This window comes from Engystomops pustulosus, chromosome 7 (genome assembly GCF_040894005.1).
Source record: "Engystomops pustulosus chromosome 7, aEngPut4.maternal, whole genome shotgun sequence".
NCBI classification, from domain to species: Eukaryota; Metazoa; Chordata; class Amphibia; order Anura; family Leptodactylidae; genus Engystomops; species Engystomops pustulosus.
Window position 1 is genome coordinate 44,437,968 of NC_092417.1, and position 23,817 is coordinate 44,461,784.

Below are 23,817 nucleotides of genomic sequence, written 5' to 3' on the forward strand. Positions count from 1 at the left end.
CGCTCACTTGGTCAACTGAATGAGCCATTGTCAGGCGGGCTAGCTTAAACTGGGGAAAAGCTTATGTAGTATGAATCTCTCTATATATATCAGAATCCTGAAACTTCACACCATACCTCAGATCCCATTTGTCGTGCTTTGGAAAGTTTTCTTTTTCTACAAAATAAGAAAAATCCGTTTAAAACAATGTTGTGTAATTGAATGTAATTTTCTGCAAAGCATCATCATAACTGAATAGCATTGCAGCTTTACATGTATATTTTACAAAGCCATTTCGCTTCACTTAGTTACACATTTCAGGAAATGTTGGCTATAAAAGTGATACCTACTTGTCTTTTTTCGGTTTAATATTAGTAGCAGATGCCTTCAGTAGAGCTATACAGAGCTTCTCATCAAGTTCTTCCACAGTCTCAACATCCACAGAATCATCCAATTCACTCTATAAAGAGAATAAAAAAGAATTTTCTATGTTATATAGCAGTGGTGGTGAACCTATGGCACAGGTGCTAGAGCCCTCTCTGCGGGCACCCAGGCCATCGCCCCAGGACAGAGTCTGCCAAACAGGACTCAATGCAATCGCCTGCAGCCCTAGCAGCCTAGGATAAGCTCAGCATAACTTTTAAGCTGCCTGAGACTACAGGGAGAATGAGAAGGTACAGAGAGCGTTGGATTATCATTGGAGCTCCCGACCACAGAGAGAAGCTCCAATCATATCATCTGCTTTACACAGTATTGATGTCCTCTGATGCCAGTATCATTGTATGTTGTCAAAACGAAGACAAATATTCATTTGTATGCAAATTAGCATTGACAGTCCCCTGGGCATGCAAGACCTCCTGGTCACAACCATAGTGTACCAAATGCTCATCTGCAAATTAATAATTTAGATTTCTCTGCATTCAGGATGCACATTTTCTCAAGAAATGCTTATGATGAGGAACACCTCAACATAAAGGCCATGCCCCCTCGTTACAGTGGATACATCAAGAGTCATAGACCTCTGTATGTATCCATCAGACGGCCGATCTGGTGAACCTGCAACCTCGGCCAGCGGCCGCGCCTCTCCATGCCCACATGGCGTGGAGATGTTTAGCTGCAAAAATAGAAACTGATAAATGCTCCCGCCCTTCGGTTTATTTATGCCTGACTAGGAGGCCAATAGAGTTCCTATAACAGGCAAGTTGCATTATATGGCGTAAACAGCTTATTAAGGATTGGGGGCAGTATGACATGGGGCAAGTATCATGAAAAATTGGCATGGCTTGAGATTCACCAATGGGAACCAAATTCTGAGACAAAAGGATACTATTCAAAAGGCGGGGGTAACGATAACAAGAAACGTCACCAATGTGCTCACCCTCCACTGCCTGCAACATAGGCCATTCAGGGGAGGCTCCCATGAAGATTACATGCTGTCTTAGTGCCATAAGTGACTTTTGTCTCATTTGTAGCAGATAATACAGAAAAAAGGGACTCACTTCATCCTCAGTTTGCAGGTTGTGCTGAATGTCCATGTTGTCCAACATGTCCCGCTGCATACATGGATCTTCACTGTAAATGTGGTCAGAGGAAGATTCAGAGACTCGCGACTTTGCTGATCTTTGCTCCTTTGGCTTCTCCTCAGTTTTACGTAGTATCTTATGATCTACCCCTGCAGCCACTTGTTCTTGGACACAAGTCGGTAATGAGGTCTTAGGACTACTGCCCCCATTTTTCACCTGCCTCTTGGTAATATCTCCTGGGTTTTGTTGCCGGTCATCTTTGTCTGCCTCATCTTCCACAAGGTCTACGTCTGAGAAATCACTAGACAGCTCACCCTGTTCTTTATCATGCAGCCCACGTCTCTGTTGCTCTTCTTTAGCCTCTTGAGTCTCAGATACAACCTGCGGTGTAGACCCCAGAGTCTCAGATACAACCTGCGGTGTAGACCCCAGAGTCTCAGATACAACCTGCGGTGTAGACCCCAGAGTCTCAGATACAACCTGCGGTGTAGACCCCAGAGTCTCAGATACAACCTGCGGTGTAGACCCCAGAGTCTCAGATACAACCTGCGGTGTAGACCCCAGAGTCTCAGATACAACCTGCGGTGTAGACCCCAGAGTCTCAGATACAACCTGCGGTGTAGACCCCAGAGTCTCAGCTTTCTTCTCATCCTTTATGATTTCTGACATAGGTGGCCCATTACATTCCTTGACTGGTTCCTTGTCTTCACTTGAGGCAGATGTTGGAGTAGTTAATGAGGAGTTAGGAGACTTCTTATCTTCTTTATTGGAATCCTTCAGGGTTTCCGGCTTACTACTCGCTAGAGTTATGCTTTTTGGTGTTGTAGCAGCATTGTGCAATGTAGGTGGCGGGACATTTGCTATAAAAAGTCCTCCTGACTGGAGGGGCGGCACATTAGATGCAATGACGGCAGGTCCACCACCGGAGCAAGTTATAACATGTGGAAGAGAAATAGCAGCCTCACTGTTACTTGTAGGTGGGTTTGCTTTCATTGCAGGAGCGTCTAGCGGAGAAAGTATAGGGGGACTTTGTTGTAGGACTGTCACCCCAGGTGTAATTGAGACGGTCTTGGAGGGAGAGATAGCTGTTAACTTAGGTAGAGCAGCAGGTGTAACGGGGGTGGCAGCAGTGGAAACAGAAGTAGGGGCTGCAGTTTCTTGTTTTGTCGGAAGAGGAAGGCGGATACCCACAACAGAACCTGAGGAATAATGCACAAAGAGAGAGTTAAAGTTTGTACCATCCTATTAATGTGAGGTTTAACCTGGGGTGTTTTTTTTAAATCTGATCATCTACTCCTAGGGTAACCATGAGAGTGTTGCTTCACATATATATCTGTCCATTCTGCAGCTGGTCTGTTTGCAGTACAGTCCCATTCAAGTGATAGGGGCTTATATACAATATCAAGTACTGCGACCCTTCCCTGGGCAGACCCCAGGAAACCCCTTTAGTGGGGTAAAAACTGATGACAGGTTCCTTTTAAACTACTAGTCCCCTCAAGTTGATTTTAGAAGAAAGGAGGTCATAGATAACAAATATTAGAAGATTACCACATTTACAGTGCCTGAATCTATGAGTAAGTGCCCATAGTTTATCCTGCTGGATTTTGATGGTAGATTTTCTTTAAAGAGAACCTGTCACCAGGTTTTACCCCACTTAACAACTAGTCCCCTCAGACAAAGAAATGTCCTTTCTAGAATTCCATCTTTTATGTGAAATCTTGCATTTACCTATGAAAAAAAAAATCTCCTTCAAATATGAATGTGAAATATGACTCTCCTTAGATATCTGCGGTTCTGTGAGCTAAAATATTGGACATACAGGCAGTTAAATGGACAGGAACTGGATCTTTATCTATGTCTTTAGCTGCCTGTATCTGTGGTTCTGTTAATCACAAAGCCATAATTCTGATGCAACTTGACCCATCTTGTGTAAAAATGTGGTGAGAAGAGTCATATTTGCCTGACTTTAACGAGAACCTGTCACCAGGTTTCACTTTCAAAGGAAATCTGCCATAAATCCATTATGATAAACCAGGGGCACTTACTCATAGATCCCAGAGTTAACATTCCTATATGTGTTATCTATGGCCTCCTTCCTTCTATATGCTAATGAGCCAGAAGGACAACAGGTGGCACTACCAGATCCCCTCCGTGATGTAGCTCCACAGGCGGTTACGCTGTGCATTAGCACATCCCCGTCCCTCTGTGTGAGATTACATCAGGCCGGGCGAGTGCGACAGTGTGACAGCCTGTGAAGCTTCAGAAATTAAAAAAAACAAAGGTTGGATCTCATTGCCCCCTAATGATTATACCGCAATGAAGGGAATACAACAGTGGCCATGCATATGTGCCACCACTCCTTTCACACAGGGAACTTGGTGACCCTTATTTTTGTGTTTATAGGATTCTCAAGGCATGTTTGGAAGACTTTGCAGAAATATAAACTACCACCATATCTTTGTAAGTGTGTATGCATAAAAAAAAACTCTTAGATAGATAAAAGAACAAAACTTATCATGTAGTGAATATACCCTATCCTGTAGAAAAGAAATATATAGTGGCGTTAGTAGGAATACCCCTTAAACTTTACAAATTTCATTCAAAAGATAAACGAGATAGAACTTTTTGTACCTGGATTACGGATGACAACTTGCTGCTTGCGTGACTGAACACCTCCAGAATTAACTTGCTGCAATGGTACAAGCTGAATAAGCTGGCCATTGGGGTGCCTAAATAGAGTCACCCCACTAGCGCTCTTTATAGGCTGTAAAACCATCTTCTGTCCTGGAGACCTCTGCACACACTGCACCGGGCGAGCGGGAGTAGGAGTGGACGTGTTGTTGACTGGGATCAGAAGAAGCCGAGGCCCTAAACGTTTCTCTGCTCCTGTAGTCACTCTGGAAGAAGTCAGTGCTGACACAGTGGAAGCAGTGACTGTAAAATAAAAGATAAAAACCGAATTAAAGGAAAAATCCAACATGATAAACCAGGGACACTTACTCATAAATCCAGGCACTGTGACTGTGGTCATCTTATATTTGCTATTCAAGGCCTCCTTGTTTCTAAAATCAACTTTGAAATTATGCCAATGAGCCTGAAGGTCTCTGCAGGGCGTTACCAGAGTAATAAATTTGTGACATCTTTATCTGTAGTTCAGGTTTATACCAACAATTGGAATTTTTGACAAAAAAAATAGACCCAATTTGGCCACATTTTTGGGACACCTGAAAGAGGACCTGTCACCCCAAAATAGCACCCCACCAAATGGGCCCCCCATAACCCTCTCCCTAGCCCCTTTCTCTCCAGCAATTTTTTTTTTTTAATCTATGGTCAGAAACGCTGTTTAAACAGATCCGACCTCTTACATAATAAGAGGTTGGATCCTCATATCTGGGGAGCTGCAGTCGGCTTTATTCATAAGGGGGCCGGCCGACACTCCCCCAGCACGCCCCCTGTCACCAAGGACCAATGGGAGAAGCCGGCAGATGCGGTCGCGCGGCTGTTGTTCCACTAACAGCAGCGTGGGGCTTATTCACATGGCTGACCGCGCTGCACTGACAGTGGCCGCGGCCGCGCCAGGCTTGTTGACAGTGCCGGACGAATATATATAACACTCGACCGGCACAGTCAATAAGCCCCGCATCACGGAGAGCTGGCAGGGATTACGCAATACATGCTGCCAGCTTCTCCTATTGGACCTTGGTGACAGGGGGCGTGCTGGAGGAGTGTGGGCTGGCCCCCTTATAAAATTAGCTGCAGTCGGCTTTATTCATAAGAGGTCGGATCTGTTTAAACAGCGTTTCTGACCATAGATTAAAAAAAAAATGCTGGAGAGAAAGGGGCTAGGGAGAGGGTTATGGGGGGCCCATTTGGTGGGGGGCTATTTTGGGGTGACAGGTCCTCTTTAAGCACTGCCCATTGTCATGCAGAGAAACTCTCAGCATTGTGCGTGTATAATGAAGGGAAAAAAAAAATACAAATCTGTGATGCTGTGTCCCGTAGTAAGAATTAAAAATACCATATCAGCTTTCTGTATAAAATGTTGAGAAATATATTTTTTTAAAGGACATGTACCACCAGAATCAAGGAATGTAAACCAAGCACACTGTCATACAGCTGGGTTCCCTCTCTGGTGGTATTTTCTCTTTTACTTCTCTTTCCCTGTTATTTTACAAAAATAATTTAAACATTATGCAAATGAGGCTAATTTTTAAAGCCTTTTATTCTTAAAAACAAAGGCTAAACAAAGCTAAAAGAGTAGATCCTGTGAGAGGGGACACACACCAGTATGTCAGTGTGCTTGGTTGACCATCCTGGAGGTGGATGTCCTTTAAAGCGTCTGTACTAAGGAGAGGGTATAAAAAGTTGATCGGTAAGGGACCCCCAGCATTCCAAGGAATAAGGATTTGTCATCACAAACAGGAGTGGCAGTTCGAGCACGAGTCTTCCTCCCAAATTCCATAGTATGGGGGTGTCGGAAATTGCTGAACACAGCACTCGACTATCTCTGGCACTCACTTAGACTGGACGGGTGTCCCAGTGATAAGTAACTGATGCGTTCAGCAATTTCCGACACCCATGTACAATTGGCTGGAGTGACATGGCGCATGCTCAACCTCTCCCTTCACTATTTAATGACAGTGAATCCTCTATTCTCCAGTTATCTGGGGGCCCAGTTCGTGTGATCAGCATGGATGCCAGTAGTCGGATCAGCCCATTATTCCCTATGCTTTAGTTTGGGGAGAACTTGCTAAAGTAAATCTTGATAAAATCTCCAAGACTCATCAGACTTGGCAATCAACTACAGTAGAAGTAAAACAAAACTATATAAAAAAGAAAACAGAAGATGTAACAATAAAAAAAAACATATATAAATGTGAAAAACACTGCTTCACGTAAAAAAAAAAAAAACTCCAAAAAATAAAAACCTCACCTGATTTTACAGTCATCGGGGATGCAATTTTTAATCCAACTTGAGAAGCTGCTGATCCAATTCGTTGCACATTGGGTGCCACTAATAAACTAGGTAATGAAGGTGTAACCCGTTTATTAGCGCCAGGGCTGTTGGTGAGGGGGGTGGCGGATGCATTTCCCGGAGCGGCTGTGCATTTGACCACAGCTGGAGAAAGTTTTGGTGGGGTCAGTACAGTGCCTTTAGAGGAGGGAACTGATGTTAAGATCGTCGGTGCAGCTACTATTCCTGCAGGAATGGACAGAGAAGAGCCTTTTGTTATCACTTTTGTTACACGCATTAAGGTTGGGAGTGAAGGTGATGCTTTCTTTTTGGAAGGTGAAACAGTGCTCAAGTCTGCAGAGGAGAGTGATGTGGTAGATAGAGATGTCGTGTTCATAGAAGTAGTAGTAGTGATAGCTGGGGCTTGTATGCCGGCTGACACAGCAGAAGAGACGAGTAGGAGCCGAGGAGGCTGGGTGCTAGCTTTTGGTGACCCAAGTATGGAGGGTTCAGCTGAGCCGACTCCAGGACTTTTCTGCATTGATCCAACTTCACCCATGACAGATTGAGTGAGCAAGCCGCTAGGCCTGGATTGTGCAGCTGCAAAGTAGAACATCTTTATGTCAACATCTTCCAACTACTTTCTCGTCTTTAGTATGGAAGAAACTTATGACAAACTCTATTACAGGACCCCTACTAGAATGGATAGTGTTTAAAAAAATAAAGAGAAATCCCATTTAGTACCAACTATAACTATTAATCTGTACACATTTCTTGGAAACATTTGCTTCAAGTTGTATCCAGGCATCCCGGTATGTGCACTACTTGTTGTAGGCCTCCCTGCACAATGGTTTGTGCTTCTGAACACAGATACTGCTTAACTATGCCGCCCTGTCTTTTGTATAGCACAGATATCAGACCATGTGTTGCCCCTTTAACCGGTTAAGGACCGGGCCCTTTCCTGTTTTTTCATGTCCATTTTTCACTCCCCACCTTCAAAAATCTATAACTTTTTTATTTTTACACGTAATGAGCTTTGTGGAGGCTTGTTTTCTGCGTAACAAATTGCACTTCATAGTGATGGTATTAAATATTCCATGCCATGTACTCAGAAGCGGGAAAAAAATTCCAAATGCAGTGAAAATGGTGAAAAAAACGCATTTGCGCCATTTTCTTGTGGGCTTGGATATTAAAGCTTTCACTGAGCGCCCCAAATGACATGTCTTCTGTATTCTTTGGGTCAGTACGATTAAGGGGATACCAAATTTGTATAGGTTTTATAATGTTTTCATACATTTACAAAAATTAAAACCTCCTGTACAAAATTTTTTTTTTGGATTTTGCCAACTTCTGGCGCTAATAACTTTTTTATACTTTGGTGTACGGAGCTGTGGGTGGTGCCATTTTTTGCGAAATCTGATAATATTTTCAAATTATAATTTTTAGGACTGTACGACCTTTTGTTCACTTTTTATAGATTTTTTTATATTTTTCAAAATGGCAAAAAAGTGCCATTTTCGACTTTGAGCGCTATTTTCCATTACAGGGTTAAACGAATTGAAAAACCGTCATATTTTGATAGATTGGGCATTTTCGGACGTGTCGATAGCTAATGTGTTTATGATTTTTACTGTTTATTTATATTTATGTCAGTTCTAGGGAAAGGGGGGTGATTTGAAATGTTAGGTTTTTTTTTATTATAGAGACGGATCGCCACTCCCGATGACGTCACGGGGAACGGCGATCCCAGGTAAGATGGCGGCGCCCATGCGCCGCTATCTTTTTGAGGCTGCCGGCAGCCATCGCTGTGATAACACCCGCGATCGGTGCTAGCACCGATTGCGGGTGTTACCAGTAAGCCTTTGCTGCAATATGCAGCAAAGACTTACCGGCTATGGAGAGGGCTCAGCCCGTGAGCCCTCTCCATGCAGCGCGACCCGACTGCGATCGCAAACTGGTTAAAGATGCTCACAGCGAAAACTATGGGTTGCCACATGAATGTCTAAGCTCCATTCATCTCTATAGAATGAAAGACTGTACACACAGAGTTCCTATAGAGTGGAAAGGAGATGGGCTTTAAATGTGCGGCACACCCTTTGAGCCCAGAGAACCCACCCAGAGTCACGCCAGTTTTTACAAGAAAAGACCAAGCTTTATAATTTCTCCAGTGCCTCCAACATTCTCACTGAAATTTATACATACCAGTTTTGTTTTGCTCCGAAGTTGGGATACTCTTTGACTTTTCTTCGGCAATCGAGTCTGAAGAAGAACTTTTAATAGCCATTTTGACACTAACTTCATTTCCTTTGGATAGATTGAAAAGGCTAGGCTGCAGTCTGTGTGTAATATATGCTGCAAGTCTGTTAGCTGGATGAAGGGCTCCCATTTGTCCCAAAAGTAATTTTGCTTTAGGGTATTTCTTGCCATTGACCTATAAAATGAGATACAACAACTATAAGAAGAAAAAGGTAACAGGATTCTATGAAAATATGTAACCAGACCTGTTAGTATTGTGGGAGAAGGGTATAAAACATGTCATGCAGACTGGGAATACCTCTATCAGCTCTGCTTCCTTGGTGTCTGCAGTCTTTAGTCGGGCCACTAGTTTGCCAGCAGGTGTAACCTTGGAGTAGAATGGCAGTCCCTTTCCTCCATGAGATTTGGCTTCTTTATTAGAAGAGATGTCTTCTGGTTCTCCAACTGGAGGTTTCACACTTTCGCTTTGTGGTTTTACAGGCCTTGGCTTTGGAGGAGTAGGATTTGCCATCTTCTCTGTAGACATAGCAATCTTCACTCGAGAACAAGGAGAGGATTTTTCTTCATTCTTATTTTCTTGCATCAGTTCGATATCAAAGCTTCCCAACTTGAAGGACTGCGGCTCTCGGCCGGGTGATGTAATGTTTATAGTCTTACTGTCTTCTGAGCCACCGTCTGAGAGAATTTCAATGAGCTTGGATGAACCGTTGTCACCGGTCTTGCACCGTTTAGCCAGAACTTCTGAGGAAAGAAAACGTAGATGATAGAATTAAAAATAAGCAAAATGAGTGGCTTGTATACATCTCATTATTTCGGTCCATGACATTACCATCCTCGTCACTGGCTTCCTTTTCCTGCTTTATAGCTTTGTTCAATTTAAAGTTGAACTCCTGAGAATCAGAGAAAAAGAAATCACCTGTATATAAATGTTATATCAGGATAGACAAGAATAATCTTGTGATCGGTGAAGGTCTGACCAGTTGGACCCTGTGCCCCCCTCCAAATTGGGAATCTCTTATGGCAAAAATACTGAATGTAGCTACTGTGCGTGCACGTGTTGCAATTCCATGCACTCCGATGTACAGGGCTCATCCAACTCTGTCAGATCACAGAGAATTAACAGAGCAGCTAGAAAATTATTTATTTACTTTCAGATGTCGACTATTATTCAATATTATTCACACTAAGCAATAAGTAACCACAGCAGTGATTCCATGTCTGGAACAGAATGATATCAACATTTCACTCTGGACTCTGTTAATGTAACAATTCACATGTTGCTTTTTAAATCACAATGAAGATGGTTTTTAGCCCAATTGCATATGTGACACCACTGAGACGATTGCAATCGGTAATGAGCATCATAAGTTCTGCAAAAGTTGTGGTGCTCATTACAGATTACATGCATTTCAGTGGAAACACATACCGTATATACTCGTGTATAAGCCGAGTTTTTCAGCACAAAAAATGTGCTGAAAAACGTCCCTTCGGCTTATACACGAGTCTATTACAAAAAAATGTACCCACTTGTACCCAAAAAATAAACTTATATACTCACCCTCCGATGTCAGCACGCTCTTTCTTCTCCGCGGCGCCTCTTCTTTCTTCTTGCTTCTGTCATGGACGCGGCCATGTTTTCTTCCTGGCCGCACATACTATGACGTCAGCAGCGGCCGCTAGAAGAAAATATGGCCGAAAACATGGCCGCGTCCATGAGAGAAGCAAGAAGAAAGAAGAGGAGCCGCGGAGAAGAAAGAAGACAGGACGCGCTGACATCGGGGAGCCGCGCTGACATCGGAGGGTGAGTATATAAGTTTATTTTTTTAAGTGCTGTGGGGGCCGGCTGTATGCTACATGGGGGCTGGCAGGCTGTATACTACTGGGGGGCTGGCAGGCTGTATACTACTGGGGGGGCTGGCTGGCTGTATACTACTGGGGGGCTGGCTGGCTGTATGCTACTGGGGGGCCGGCTGGCTGTATGCTACATGGGGGGCTGGCAGGCTGTATGCTACATGGGGGGCTGGCAGGCTGTATGCTACATGGGGGGCTGGCAGGCTGTATGCTACATGGGGGGCTGGCAGGCTGTATGCCACATGGGGGGCTGGCAGGCTGTATACTACTGGGGGGCTGGCAGGCTGTATACTACTGGGGGGCAGACTGGATAGTATACTACATGGGGGCAGGCTGGATAGTATACTACATGGGGGCAGGCTGGATAGTATACTACATGGGGGCTGGCAGGCTGTATAGTATACTACATGGGGGCTGGCAGGCTGTATAGTATACTACATGGGGGCTGGCAGGCTGTATAGTATACTACATGGGGGCTGGCAGGCTGTATAGTATACTACATGGGGGCTGGCAGGCTGTATAGTATACTACATGGGGGCTGGCAGGCTGTATAGTATACTACATGGGGGCTGGCAGGCTGTATACTACTGGGGGGCTGGCAGGCTGTATACTACTGGGGGGCTGGCAGGCTGTATACTACTGGGGGGCTGGCAGGCTGTATACTACTGGGGGGCTGGCAGGCTGTATACTACTGGGGGGCTGGAAGGCTGTATACTACTGGGGGGCTGGAAGGCTGTATACTACTGGGGGCAGGCTGGATAGTATACTACATGGGGGCAGGCTGGCTGTATACTACATGGGGGCAGGCTGGCTGTATACTACATGGGGGCAGGCTGGCTGTATACTACATGGGGGCAGGCTGGCTGTATACTACATGGGGGCAGGCTGGCTGTATACTACATGGGGGCAGGCTGGCTGTATACTACATGGGGGCAGGCTGGCTGTATACTACATGGGGGCAGGCTGGCTGTATACTACATGGGGGCAGGCTGGCTGTATACTACATGGGGGCAGGCTGGCTGTATACTACATGGGGGCAGGCTGGCTGTATACTACATGGGGGCAGGCTGGCTGTATGCTACTAGGGGCTGGCAGGCTGTAAACTACTGGGAGCTGGCTGACTATATATTACTGGGGGCTTGCTGGCTATATACTGGGGGGGTCTGTGACCAATGCATTTCCCACCCTCCGCTTATTCTCGAGTCAATAGGTTTTCCCAGTTTTTGGTGGTAGAATTAGGGGTCTCTGTTTATATTCGGGTCGGCTTATACTCGAGTATATACGGTATGTGATCACCTCAAGCCCCTCCTTCAAATGAGTGTGAATGCAGACATAACTGGGCAAAAATAAGATTTAACAAGAGTCCAAACAACAAGCCAATGTGGCACAACAGTTAAGGCTCTATTTATCCATGGGTAAAGACAATCCCTGCGTTACATATAAAATAGGTTCTGTACTTTTGTTCTTAAGCTGAATTTGTATGCAAGTCATAACTGGTATATTTTATAATTTTTAGCCGTCTGTAACTAGGGGTCGTCTGTAAGTCGGGTGTCCTTAAAGCAAATCAGCCAATGGAAAAAAAAAAACTAAAAAAAACACCTATCAATACTCACCTCCACTCCTCTTCAACTTTATCCCGGCACTACCCTCTGTTAGTCTTGACACGTTGGGATCACCTAGAAAAGAAAGTTATAATTAGCGGCACGGAGAGCAGGGACAAGATGTCCGGCGCTCTGGGCTACTAATTATTCACACCCCTGCACCCCGCTCTCCCATGCTGGGAGAGGGAGGTGACATCACACGAGAGGCTTTCTTTTCTAGGTGATCCCGACGTGTCAAAACTAGTGAGGGACAGCACCAGGATCAAGATGAAGAAGAGCAGAGGTGAGTATTTATAGGTTTTATTAATGTTTTTCCAGTGGTTGAGTTCCTTATTGTCGGGGACTACGTGTAATATCAATATTGTCCTATCTTTTGGTCAGAGTCCTGTTTAAAATTAGCAATAATCAGTAGATATTAAAACAAAACAAAACTAACTTTGTGGGCTGAACTGGACCAAACCAGAAGTTCCGGGGATCACGGGACCCACTTCATTTAATGAATAGCCTCCTTTGACCAGAAAATTAAGTCCCCTGGAAAGTGATGTCCTCTGGGCTGAGAGGGCCCTTAACTGAATGGATTGTGTCTCGAGACCATCCCCTTCATTACACTACTTTCAAGTTTCAGACCTGCACTGAAGTGGGAAATGGTAGCCAGAGAATGGCAATTGTTTTTGTTTTCCAGTTCTCAGCACCCCGAGGGTTCCCCATATTCATGGAAGTTTTAGCTATGGTTGTGAACGCTCATGTAATAGAAACCTCATAGCACTGGTGAAAAAATGAATTAGAAAAATTGCCTACTTTTATTGGAACGTAAACTCTCTTTTCCTCTTGTGATTTTGGTTGAAAAGGTCTGACCCGAGCACACGTCATCATGCTGTCAAAGTATAAATACACTGGATCTAGATGATGTGGCTGCATCTGGAAACAGGTTCAGTAAAGAGTTACAAACAAAAAAACAAATCAGGCCAACACACAGTAGTTAAGAGGGATTATCCACTTTCAGCAAATTCCACTAAATAAGTGATATGGTTTGTGTAATGAAAAGTTAAACAATTTTCCAATATACTTGTTGTATCAATTCAGCAAAGGCATTTCAATATTGGAACCTGTCATCATTGAAAACCGTTCCATTTAAAGGAGTTTGCTCGAAAAACGTCTTAATTTCATGCAGTTGCTAGAAGTGTCTTACCCCAGTGTTTGGACGGCCAGCTTTACCTCCCCCTGGGGATTTACCCTTCTCTGCGTGGACTTTATACAGAGTTTTTGTCTCCACAAATTCAGTATGTTCAGGAATGCAAAGTGGCTCCGGATCATTTGCCATATCAGATCTATCCCAGATAGGATAACGTATCAGTGTCCTCAAATCTGATTTTGAGTCATCTAAAAGAGAGAAAAAAAATAAATCAATCATTGAATATAGTTTCACAAAAAAGATATAAAGATCACAAAAAATAAGAAAAAAAAAAAAAAAATTTCCAGCCTGAACCTCGTATCACTGGACTGAACTCAGCATATCAGTTCAGTTCTGTGATACATGGTTAAGGCTGGTAAACCGGTCCATTGCACAGAACGCTTTACTCATACTTTACTCACTCATGTGCAAACAGCCACAATAGTAGAGGAGGCTAAAGTTTAACTCTGTATGGAGATAAGACTATTAAGTGACGGTCTGCTAAGCCTCTAGAAACCATCAGTTTTCTATCTGGCTACCATAAGCAGCACAGTAGAAGTGACACTGCTCGTGTCAATTTTACAAACAAAGTATCTTTCTAAATGCATTGATTGACTAAAGGTACAGTAATCTGCAGCGGCTTAAGAGAAGCTGTGGAAGACATTTATAGAAGTTATTCTCCACAGTTGTCACACAACATTTAACACGAACAGCCAAGAATAGGTTATCTTCATTCTTAAAGGGAACCCGTCAGCAGTAATTGACCTAATAAACCATTATTAGTATGTTGTTAAACAGATTAATACCGTTCATGGCCCAGTGTGGTGGCCTCATTTGGATAACGACCTTTGAAGCGAGATGTTACTTTATATTATAAAGTCACAGAGGCGGAAAGTTTAGCACTGAAGTCAAGCTCTCTTCTAAGAACGTCCCTTCACTGCAACTTATTCCGTGTGTAGAGTCTGATGAATGCCACCACACTGGACCATGAAAGAAACATGATCTGGAAGGTGGCTATTCTGCTCCACAACATCCTTGTAGTGGTTTATTAGGTCAATTTCTGCTGACAGGTCCCCTTAATGTCCAATACTGAAATAATGAGTGATCATGCAGACATACATTGCGGGCACATTTTTCCATACTTACTGCCCTCATTGGATTTCCTCTTTTTGGCTTTTATGGGTTCAACCTGTGAGCAATCTACAGACACTTCCCGATGTTGGTAGTTATATCCGAGGCTAGGTGAGAAATCACTTTCAACGTCATCTGGTGTAGTCCCACTCGCTTTAACCTTGCACCCATCTTTATGAATGGATGACTTGCTCTTCAGACAATCCCGACTAAACATGCAGGTCTCATGGCGGCAGTGTACGGCCATGCACTTTGTAGCGCGTAAACTAGAACAAATGCAGCCGAGGCGGCAAAATTCATTGTTGCACGAGCTTGTCCTCTTGTTAATCATTTTCTGGATGGGTTTGTTTTTCAGGGAAGCCTTGGGGGGGGGGGGGGGGGAAGGAATAAAGAACATACAATTCACATGTGATATATTATTCCATATGAACACACACAAAAGAAGGGGCGGGATGTATGATCGATTCATGGCATCACACCCAAAGAGATTGATGAAAATGTCCAGTTTAGACGTTTGGTTACAATTTACCTTTTTTTTGTTTTTAGGTAGAACTACTTATCCTATTATCTTGAATACTTATGTCGAGCAATCTTTAATATCCTCCTCAGTTTAGCCTATCCCTGCTGTTGGTGCAGATTTCTCCTGTTATTCCCTTCTAGTATTTTAGAGATACAGTTTCACAGAAGTGAGGGGCTGCTTGCTGTGACAGTGTGCTCTGTGTGTAGCTAGCAGGAGAGGCGTGTGGGTGCAGATCTGTGTATATAGAGGTCTCCTACAGAGAACAGTGAAGTAAAAGATTTGTCCCTCCATCCCAGTCCGATCATGCAGAACTTTCTCTGTCTCTTTATGCCCCTCAAGCTACGTCATACATACCTCTGCAGCCCCCCCCCCCTGCCCCACCTTCTGCCCTCCTGATACTTTCTACAGGGCAGGGAAGCGGTTGACCAAGCAGTAAACACAGAACAATGTACACTTCACTATTTCGCTGCTGCTTTCTACTACTTATTACATCCTGCATGCACTTCCATGTGATGATAGATGCCAGGCTTGTCACTAGTCACTGTATGTACACTATGCTGTGTACAGGAGATTTACTTGTAGGAAACTTTTTAGTTTTATAGCTAAATTACTGAATGAGAAGACACAAGGCATCATGGGCAGCCTAAATTTGACTCAGTGCAGGGCAATGATAGGACAAAGTAGCCTCTGCCAACTTCACTGCTGCTAAAGAAGATTTCTTTCGAGTAGTTTGGAACAGAAAACACCATAAATATGAAAGGGTGAGTAACAGAATATGGCCATTATTCTGTTTCTTTTTAAAAGGGTGAAGAATATATGACAATTTTATAAAAATCATTATGAAATCGGTGTTATAATGCAGTAGCTGCCTCACAAGTTATACCCACTGCATTAATTGTAAATCATAATACATCTAGGAAGCTTTCTTTTTACTACACAAAATAGCAGATTAGACACCATGGGGGTCATTTACTAATGGCCCGATTTGCGGTTTCCCGACGTGTTACCCGAATATTTCCGATTTGCGATCGGATTGTGGTGCATCGGCGCCGGCAAGGGAAATCGGGGGGCGTGGCCGAACGGAAACCCGACGGATTCGGAAAAACCGCTGCATTTAAAAGAAAAAATGTTTTGCGAAAATTACACTTACCTTCACTAGGTATTGGCCGGTGAATTTCAGGGCATTCCAGCGCGCCTCCGGGGAACTTCAGCGCAGCAGCGACACCTGGTGGACGGCGGAGGAACTACCTTAGTGAATCCCGGCCGGACCCGAATCCACCACAGAGAACGCGTCGCTGGATCGTGAACGGACCGGGTAAGTAAATCTGCCCCCATTTTTCTGTAAAATGTACCAGACACCAGTGCTATGATAAATGTGGCCCGAATTGTATACTTGCAATCAAAGGCAAGGAGTACCCCTCAACACTGAAATTGCAAATATTTTTTTCAGCCACATAAAAGTCCAAATATTGGATCAAGTCTAATACTCGTTTTCTTCTAGATGATTGCAATCACAAATTCTTTGGTATTAATATCTTCATTTATTTTGCTTGCAATGAAAAAAACACAAGTCAAATCATTGATCATTTTACAAAAAACTCCAAAAACGGGCTAGACAAAAGTACTGTATTGGCACCTAGTCCTAGGTAGCCCAACCTTTAGACAAAATAACTGCGGTTAACCGCTTCCGGTAACCATCAGTGAGTTTCTTACAAGGCTCTGCTGGAACTTTAGACCATTCTTCTTTGGTAAACTGCTCCAGGTCCCTGAGATGTGGATGTGTCTTCTCCAAACTGCCATTGTGAGATCTCTCCACAGGTTCTATGGGATTCAGGTCTGGACTCATTGCTGCCACTTTACAAGTCTCCAGTGCTTTCTCTCAAACCATTTTCTAGAGCTTTTTGTGCGTTTTGGGTCATTGTCCTGCTGGAAGACCCATGACCTCTGAGGGAGACCTAGCTTTCTCATACTGGGCCCTACATTATGCTGCAAAATTTGTTGGTAGTCTTAAGACCTCATAATGCCATGCACACGGTCAAGCAGTCCAGTTCCAGAGGCAGCACAGCAACCCCAAAACATCAGGTAACCCCCACCATGTTTGACTGTAGGAACCGTGTTCTTTTCTTTGAAGCCCTCTTTTTTTTTCCCTGTAAACTCAATGCCGATGCCTTTCCCCAAAAAGCTCTACTTTTGTCTCATCTGACCATAAAACATTCTCCCAAAACGTTTTAGGCTTTCTCAGGTAAATTTTGGCAAACTCCAGCCTGGCTTTTTAGGTTTCTCTGTAAGAAGTGGGGTCTTCCTGGGTATCCTACCATACAGTCCCTTTTCATTCAGACGCCGACAATAGTACGGGACACTGTTGTACCCTCGGACTTCAGGGCAGCTTGAACTTGTTGGATGTTAGTCGAGGTTCTTTATCCCCATCCGCAGAATCTCAAGTTGAAATATCTCATCAATTTTTTCTTTTTGTCCACATCTAGGGAGGTCTTCTCTTTCTTTTCTCCGTGCTCAATGCGGTGCACACAAGGACACAGGACAGAGGTTGAATCAACTTCAATCCATTTCACCTGGCTGCAGGTGTGATTTAGTTATTGCCACCACCTGTCAGGTGCCACAGGTAGGTTACAGGTGCTGCTAATAACACAAATTAGAGAAGCATCACATGATTTTTCAAACAGTGCCAATACTTTTGTCCACCCCCTTTTTATATTTGGTGTGGAATAATATCCAATTTGTTGTTTTGTTGTTTTTTTTTTTTGACAATTGACGATTCTATTTGTGGTTTTCCATTGAAGACAAATTAAATGAAGATAATACCAAAGAATTTCTGACAGAATTGCAGGGGTGCCGATACTTTTGGCCACCACTGTATGTGTGTCAGGCAATGTTGCGTATCCCAGTGGTTAGGAGCGAATCAGTGATCTCCAATGAGATGCAGAGAGACAACCCCTCTAGTCATCATTCCAGGTACACCAGCATCCTAGGAATACACGGATTTGTTCTTGGAACCTTTGGTACAAACATTCCTCCACTGTACTAGGTGCGGTTTCTCCAATATGACAGTACAAGGCCACATATTGCCGGGTAGTACTGTAAGCAGTCTGCATGGTCTACACCTGCTACCATGACTTCCATCGGGGATGTCATTAGTTGGTAATAGCTAAGGGAGTTGCTATATGATTTTCATACCCAGGTGTACTCAGCAGGGAAGAACATTCCTCAGGGAACCATTAATAACCTCGCTGGAAACATGCCAAGCTGTGAAGCATGTGTATTTCTGTGCATGGCGCTCATACTAGAAGCTGAGGATATTGGCATGTTTTGAATATTTTGTTGCCATTTTTTGATATTTTGCATATAATAATAAAATAATTCTTTATTTATATAGCGCACACAGAACTTGCCAAATCAGTCCCTGTCCCCAATGGGGCTCACAATCTGATCCACCTACCAGTATGTTTGGGAGAGTGGGAGGAAACCGGAGGAAAGCCACGCAAACACAGAGAAAATGTACAAACAGTATGCTAACCACTGGGCCACCATGCTGCCCAATATTTGCATTTGTTCTTTTCTTAAATGTTATGTATGTAATTGTATAGCACCACGGAATTAAAGGGGTTATCCGAGCACAGCTTTCGATCCTGTGATTTCCATAATTTTTATTGTTGCAGTATCAGTGTTGAGGTGTGTATGTACTCAATTCATTAAATAAAACGGTAAAAGTAGCCCTTGTGAACCACACATTCATGTAAAATGTAGCCACAATAAGAGATCAAACAAAGCCTTTGAACAAGGAAGACATCCATTTTAGGGAATTTAACATGTATCTTTCATTTTACGGTTACTGGCAACACCAACCAGTGACCGTCTCCCCCCACCCCAAGCCAAACTGTGGCTGAAGTCGTGCCCCCCCCTCCCACCCCAGATGGATGATGTGTTTTTTAAAATATAAAATATTTAAAAAAAATTGTGTGTGTGGGGTGGGGTGGTAATGCTTTAATTCTTTTACATTTTTTTTTAATAGAATTTTTGGGTTTGTAATTTTTATGTGTTTTTAGGGATTGTTTTTTTTTTTTTTTTTAATACAGATCACATGTAAGAGTGATCTTATAAAGACATCCCATAGGATCAGTGATCTGTATACAGACGTCACGAGATCCCTATACAGGCACATTGCTCAGTATGATCTCTGTATTTGGGGGACTGATGAAAGCCTGATCCTTTACTGTGACAGGGGTCTAACATCTGTATGACACATACCGTACACTCCATGTGCGCACACACTACACACAGCGCATTCACTGCACACTCAGCAGCCACGCATGTCTCCCCCAGGCCTGTGCTCTAGCTACGTGTATCAAGAGCACTCACACGGATCACGTGTGCTGCTGAGCGGTCCAGCTCGAACTGCAATCTTGCTACTGATATTTCCCTCCATTGCAGTGGGCGCCGGGCTGCTCAGTCTGGGAGAGGATAATTGCAAAGCGCACTTTTGGGGGGGGGTGCCTAGTCATGTGTCTAGAATACTTCCTTTATTAATTATATAGAGCACACAGATTACGCACCCCTACACAGAGCCTGCCAAATCTGTCCCTGTCCCCAATGGGGCTCACAGTCTAATCAACCTACTAGTATGTTTTGGAGTGTGGGAGGAAACCGGAGGACCCGGAGGCAACCCACGCAAACACGGAGAACATACAAACTCTTGACACATGGCGAGCCTTTAATGTGACCTATGGCCTTACGGTTGCTGTAAAGGGGCCAACTGTAATTTCTTCGTGGGAAGACCCCTTTAAGTACATACATTAATACAGTAATGAAAAGTTAGCACCCTATCCACAGGATATTTTGCTGATCAGTGGGGGTCTCAGTGCTGAGATCCCCAAAGATCATGAAAACGAGGGGTCCGGTGGGGTCCCACGTACCTCCATTGTACCCCTCGTCACTCCGTCAGATTTATGGAGCAGACGGCCATTATGCTCCATTAATCTCTATGGAGCCGATGGAGATGGTGAGCACGACGCTTGGCAAGTACCTGCCTGTCATAGGTCATAGCTTGCCTAATGCATAGGCTGACACTTCTATTGCACTGCAATATATGGTTATTACAGTGCATTAGTATGAACTACTGATCACTAGTTCATATGCTAGCATTGAACAAAACAAAAAAAAAAAAAAAAACACACAACACATATATAAAACAAATAAGTTTTTAAAAAAGTGGAAAAAAAGAAGTGAAAAAAAAAAACCAAACAAAAAAAAAAAAACACACAACATATTAGGCTTCACTGCGCCCCAAAATTCCCAATCAATAAAAAGCTAGAAACGGTTATTCCCGGCAGTGAACCCCATAACGGAAAAATTGCATTTAAATATCCGAATTGATACTTTTTGCCCTTTAATAACACATAAAAAATATAATAAAAAGTAATCTAAAGGTCGCACAGTCCCAAAAATGCTAGCAATAAAAACGTCAGCTTGTCCCGGAAAACACAACACCTTAGCCAACTCCATACCCCTAAGTTGAAAAAGTCAGAATATGGTAAAAGCAGTATTTTTTTGGGGGTACAAAAAGTTTTACATTTTGGTAAAATTTATTAACACCTAATAAAACCTATATAAATGTGGTATACCTGTGATCGTACTGAACCAAAGAATATATTAGAGATGCCATTTGGAATGTACAGTGAAAGACGTAAAGAATATGGCGCAAATGCAGTTTCTTTTCAATTTTACCACATTTTGAATTGTATTTCTACTTCCCGGTACAAGGAATAGAATATAAAATACCATCACTAGGAAGTACAATTTGTTACACAGAAAACAAGCCCTCACACACCTAGCGGAACCTGAAAACTATCCGGAAGAAACTGCACAATATATTTCTAGATGCATTTTCTACTTTTATTCAGTTAATATGGGTAAATATTGCAGCTAAATGAATGTATTAATGATATATAATAGTGAATTCCAAATCAAACTTTCATTTTGTTTGAATTTCTGTCAAATACATAAAGGGGTTAAGTAGTTCCCTACCTGCTGTTTTGAAAAGTTTGAGGGGTGAAGTTAATAGAATAGAAATGAAATGGTCCCTAAAATAATGTATTCTTGAAAATTAGAGAGAATGCTGTGCTATTTGTGATCTTTCTAGCGTCATTATAAAACAAAAAGGAGACTTATAAAATGACGCGAACAGGAAGCAGAGATATGGTAAATATTAGAAAGTAACTACTTTGGGTAGTCAGACTATCAGTTCGAAAAACTGAACATTTTAAAGTTTGAAAAATCGCTAATTTTTTCAAAATGTTTACCAAATTCACTTTTTTCCGTAAATAAATTCAAAATACATTAACCAAAAATTTCCCACTAACTTAAAGTACAAAATACCACGAAAAAACAAACTCAAAAACACTTGGGTCAGTTAAAGCCTACTAACGTTATAACCAGATAAAGTGACACGTGCTGGTTTTGAAAAATAGGCCTTGGTCATCACGGCGCAAATGAACTTGGTCACTTAGGGGTTAAAGTGTTTAGTTACTTTCATACAGTGTTAGGATTATGTTCAGATCTTTGAACATAGTGTTAAATAACAATTACCTGAGACACTGGCATGGCTTGTATCTACCTCACAAATAATCATAGTGCACCCTCTGCAGCCACAGTGCTCCCCTCAGTGCTTTCCCAGTAGCCCCAGTCCTCCCCCAATTCCCCTCCGCAACCACAGTGCTCCCCCAATGCCCTCCAGCAACCACAGTGCTCCCCCAATGATCCCAGTACTCCCCCAATGCCACTCAGCAGCCACAGTGCTTCACCAGTTTCCTTCCCTCTTCTAAAACCAACATTTACTTCCCAGAAGAAGCTGTTGTTATTAAGTCACGAGTGCTGGATTCAGAGCCGGCGCATACAGCGGGCAAACACTCCCAATGAGCACAACATAGGGGTGGAGAAACTTGAGCCGGGCAGGAGAACAAAGGCTGCGGGCCTTGTGTTTGACACCTGTGACAGACACTGAGATGCCCAAAGCTTTACTTAGGGAGAATGTAACCAGCAAGTGGTGACTGTGGCGCTGCTGGTTACTTAGGGATTGAAGACACACCAGTTGACTATGATTTAATGTGTACATTAAAAGGGCTAGCCACTTATCCAAAAATTTATTAGTCCAAACCATAGTCTCCCACATTATACTTACCCTGACAAAGGATTACGTGATCCCCCCCCCATCTGCCTGAATTCAGGACGACACGGGACATCACAATAAGTCCTGCTGCCCGGTAGAGACCAAGCTCAGAGAAACCTTTCCAGGATAAATATAAGGGTCTTATACTTACTCTGGTAAAGTTGTGGATATGTGACCAACACCTTTAAGTAGAACAAGATCTCTCCTTTTCAATATAACAGAAGTGAATGTAGCATGGCTCCCTGATACATGCAGTAGCCCAAAGCCATCCCAGTTTATTGTTTATCAGACAACCTCCAGTGATAGCGCAGCAAAGCCCTTATCAGAGCTTCATCCTGCCCACTACACCAGAAAGATGGTGCAAATGCTTATTTCCGGGTCATAACATGCTTACATTTTTACATGCAAATCTATTGTGTCTGCTATTTTTAAATATACTTTATAAATCATAATAAACACTGAAAATTTATAAACAAAGTTTTACAGTTTAAAGTTTATAACAAAGGACTTTTGATTCCATCTTATAATACACCAACTTCAAGTAGCAACAAGAAAAGAAACAAGGTGCTGATAACAGAGCCACACGTTGGCCATACAGTAAACCAAACAAACTTTGTATAGGGCTTTAACAGCCAATAAAGAGCTTTTCTAGTCTATTAAATGCCCTCAATTTCACCCGCCAGGGTGTGTCAGCACAATCCATCCAAGTCATGTCCTTACCTGGGCTGTAAGAAGAGTGGCGAGAGCTGCTTCTGCACGTTCCTTGGTGATGTAAGTGCGTGGTTTTCCCTCCCAGATAGCAATATCCTCTAACTCTGCAATTTTCATTTGAGCTTTGGAAAACCCAATGGGTTTTGAAGTAATCTGCTGATTCTGCGTCTGAATTTGCTGGAAGTTTCGGAACAAGTTGTCCTCCAGAGAAGTAATGGAGTTGTGCTGGACTGAGCCACTGTGCTCACCCTCCGCTGGTTTTACCTTAGACTGGGACTTGGAAAAGCCTTCCACTGACCCGGAAGGAGGGGATATTACTCTGTTCATCAAGTGTAAAGCAGAATGGTCCTTCTTCTCTGCAGAGTGTGACTTAGTAGTTTTCTCCTTTAGAGTAACAGGAGATGTTGATACCAGTTTTGCTTTAGAATCTGCTTTGGGTATTAATGCTCGGCGAGTATACTTGCGTTTCTTACGTGGTTCTACAGCAATTATTGAAGACATTGCTTGTTGCGCCTGTTTCTTCAACACACTGTCCAGTGTCCTCACATAACTGCTGCTCTTAGTAGGAAACTGATAACTGAGAGAGGGCACCGGCTCATTCTCAGTCAGTTCTTTCAGGTCACCCATCAATTTTGCTTCATTTTCCAGATACTCATCAAGTTCATCACTGCAAAAGGCTGAGAGATTCTTCACAGTGCTCTCCGAGCGGCCACCTGCACAAAAGACATGGCATTAATTCATCAAATTCACGGCTGTAACTTGTTACAAGGTAATACTTTTCACTCAAGTCCTACTGCATTGATCCGATCCTACATTAGGAGGTAGTGAAGGGATTATAGAAAAAGATAGACCAGGGTGCAAATCCTAGAATCTAAAAAAAGTGAAATGTTGCTGTGGTCACTGGATAAATAAAGTTACCCTTTGTTTAACCACTAAATCT

General features: G+C 43.1%; 1 protein-coding gene across 8 annotated transcripts in view; it reads right to left on the reverse strand.

Moving 5' to 3' along the window:
- Positions 1-23,817, reverse strand: part of MGA (MAX dimerization protein MGA) — a 53,574-nt gene that overhangs the window by 10,669 nt on the left and 19,088 nt on the right. For 6 of the 8 annotated variants that reach the window (XM_072115693.1, XM_072115694.1, XM_072115691.1 and 3 more), the window contains 12 exons: positions 22,887-23,590; positions 14,482-14,827; positions 13,354-13,544; positions 12,963-13,082; positions 9,542-9,602; positions 9,011-9,453; positions 8,659-8,887; positions 6,436-7,056; positions 4,134-4,436; positions 1,479-2,701; positions 330-439; positions 117-156 (listed from right to left, as the gene is read on the reverse strand). In XM_072115693.1, coding sequence (XP_071971794.1) covers positions 117-156; positions 330-439; positions 1,479-2,701; positions 4,134-4,436; positions 6,436-7,056; positions 8,659-8,887; positions 9,011-9,453; positions 9,542-9,602; positions 12,963-13,082; positions 13,354-13,544; positions 14,482-14,827; positions 22,887-23,590 — 4,391 coding nt within the window. The remainder of the gene's footprint in view (positions 1-116; positions 157-329; positions 440-1,478; positions 2,702-4,133; positions 4,437-6,435; positions 7,057-8,658; positions 8,888-9,010; positions 9,454-9,541; positions 9,603-12,962; positions 13,083-13,353; positions 13,545-14,481; positions 14,828-22,886; positions 23,591-23,817) is intronic. The other 2 variants (XM_072115695.1, XM_072115696.1) reach the window with 2 other exon arrangements.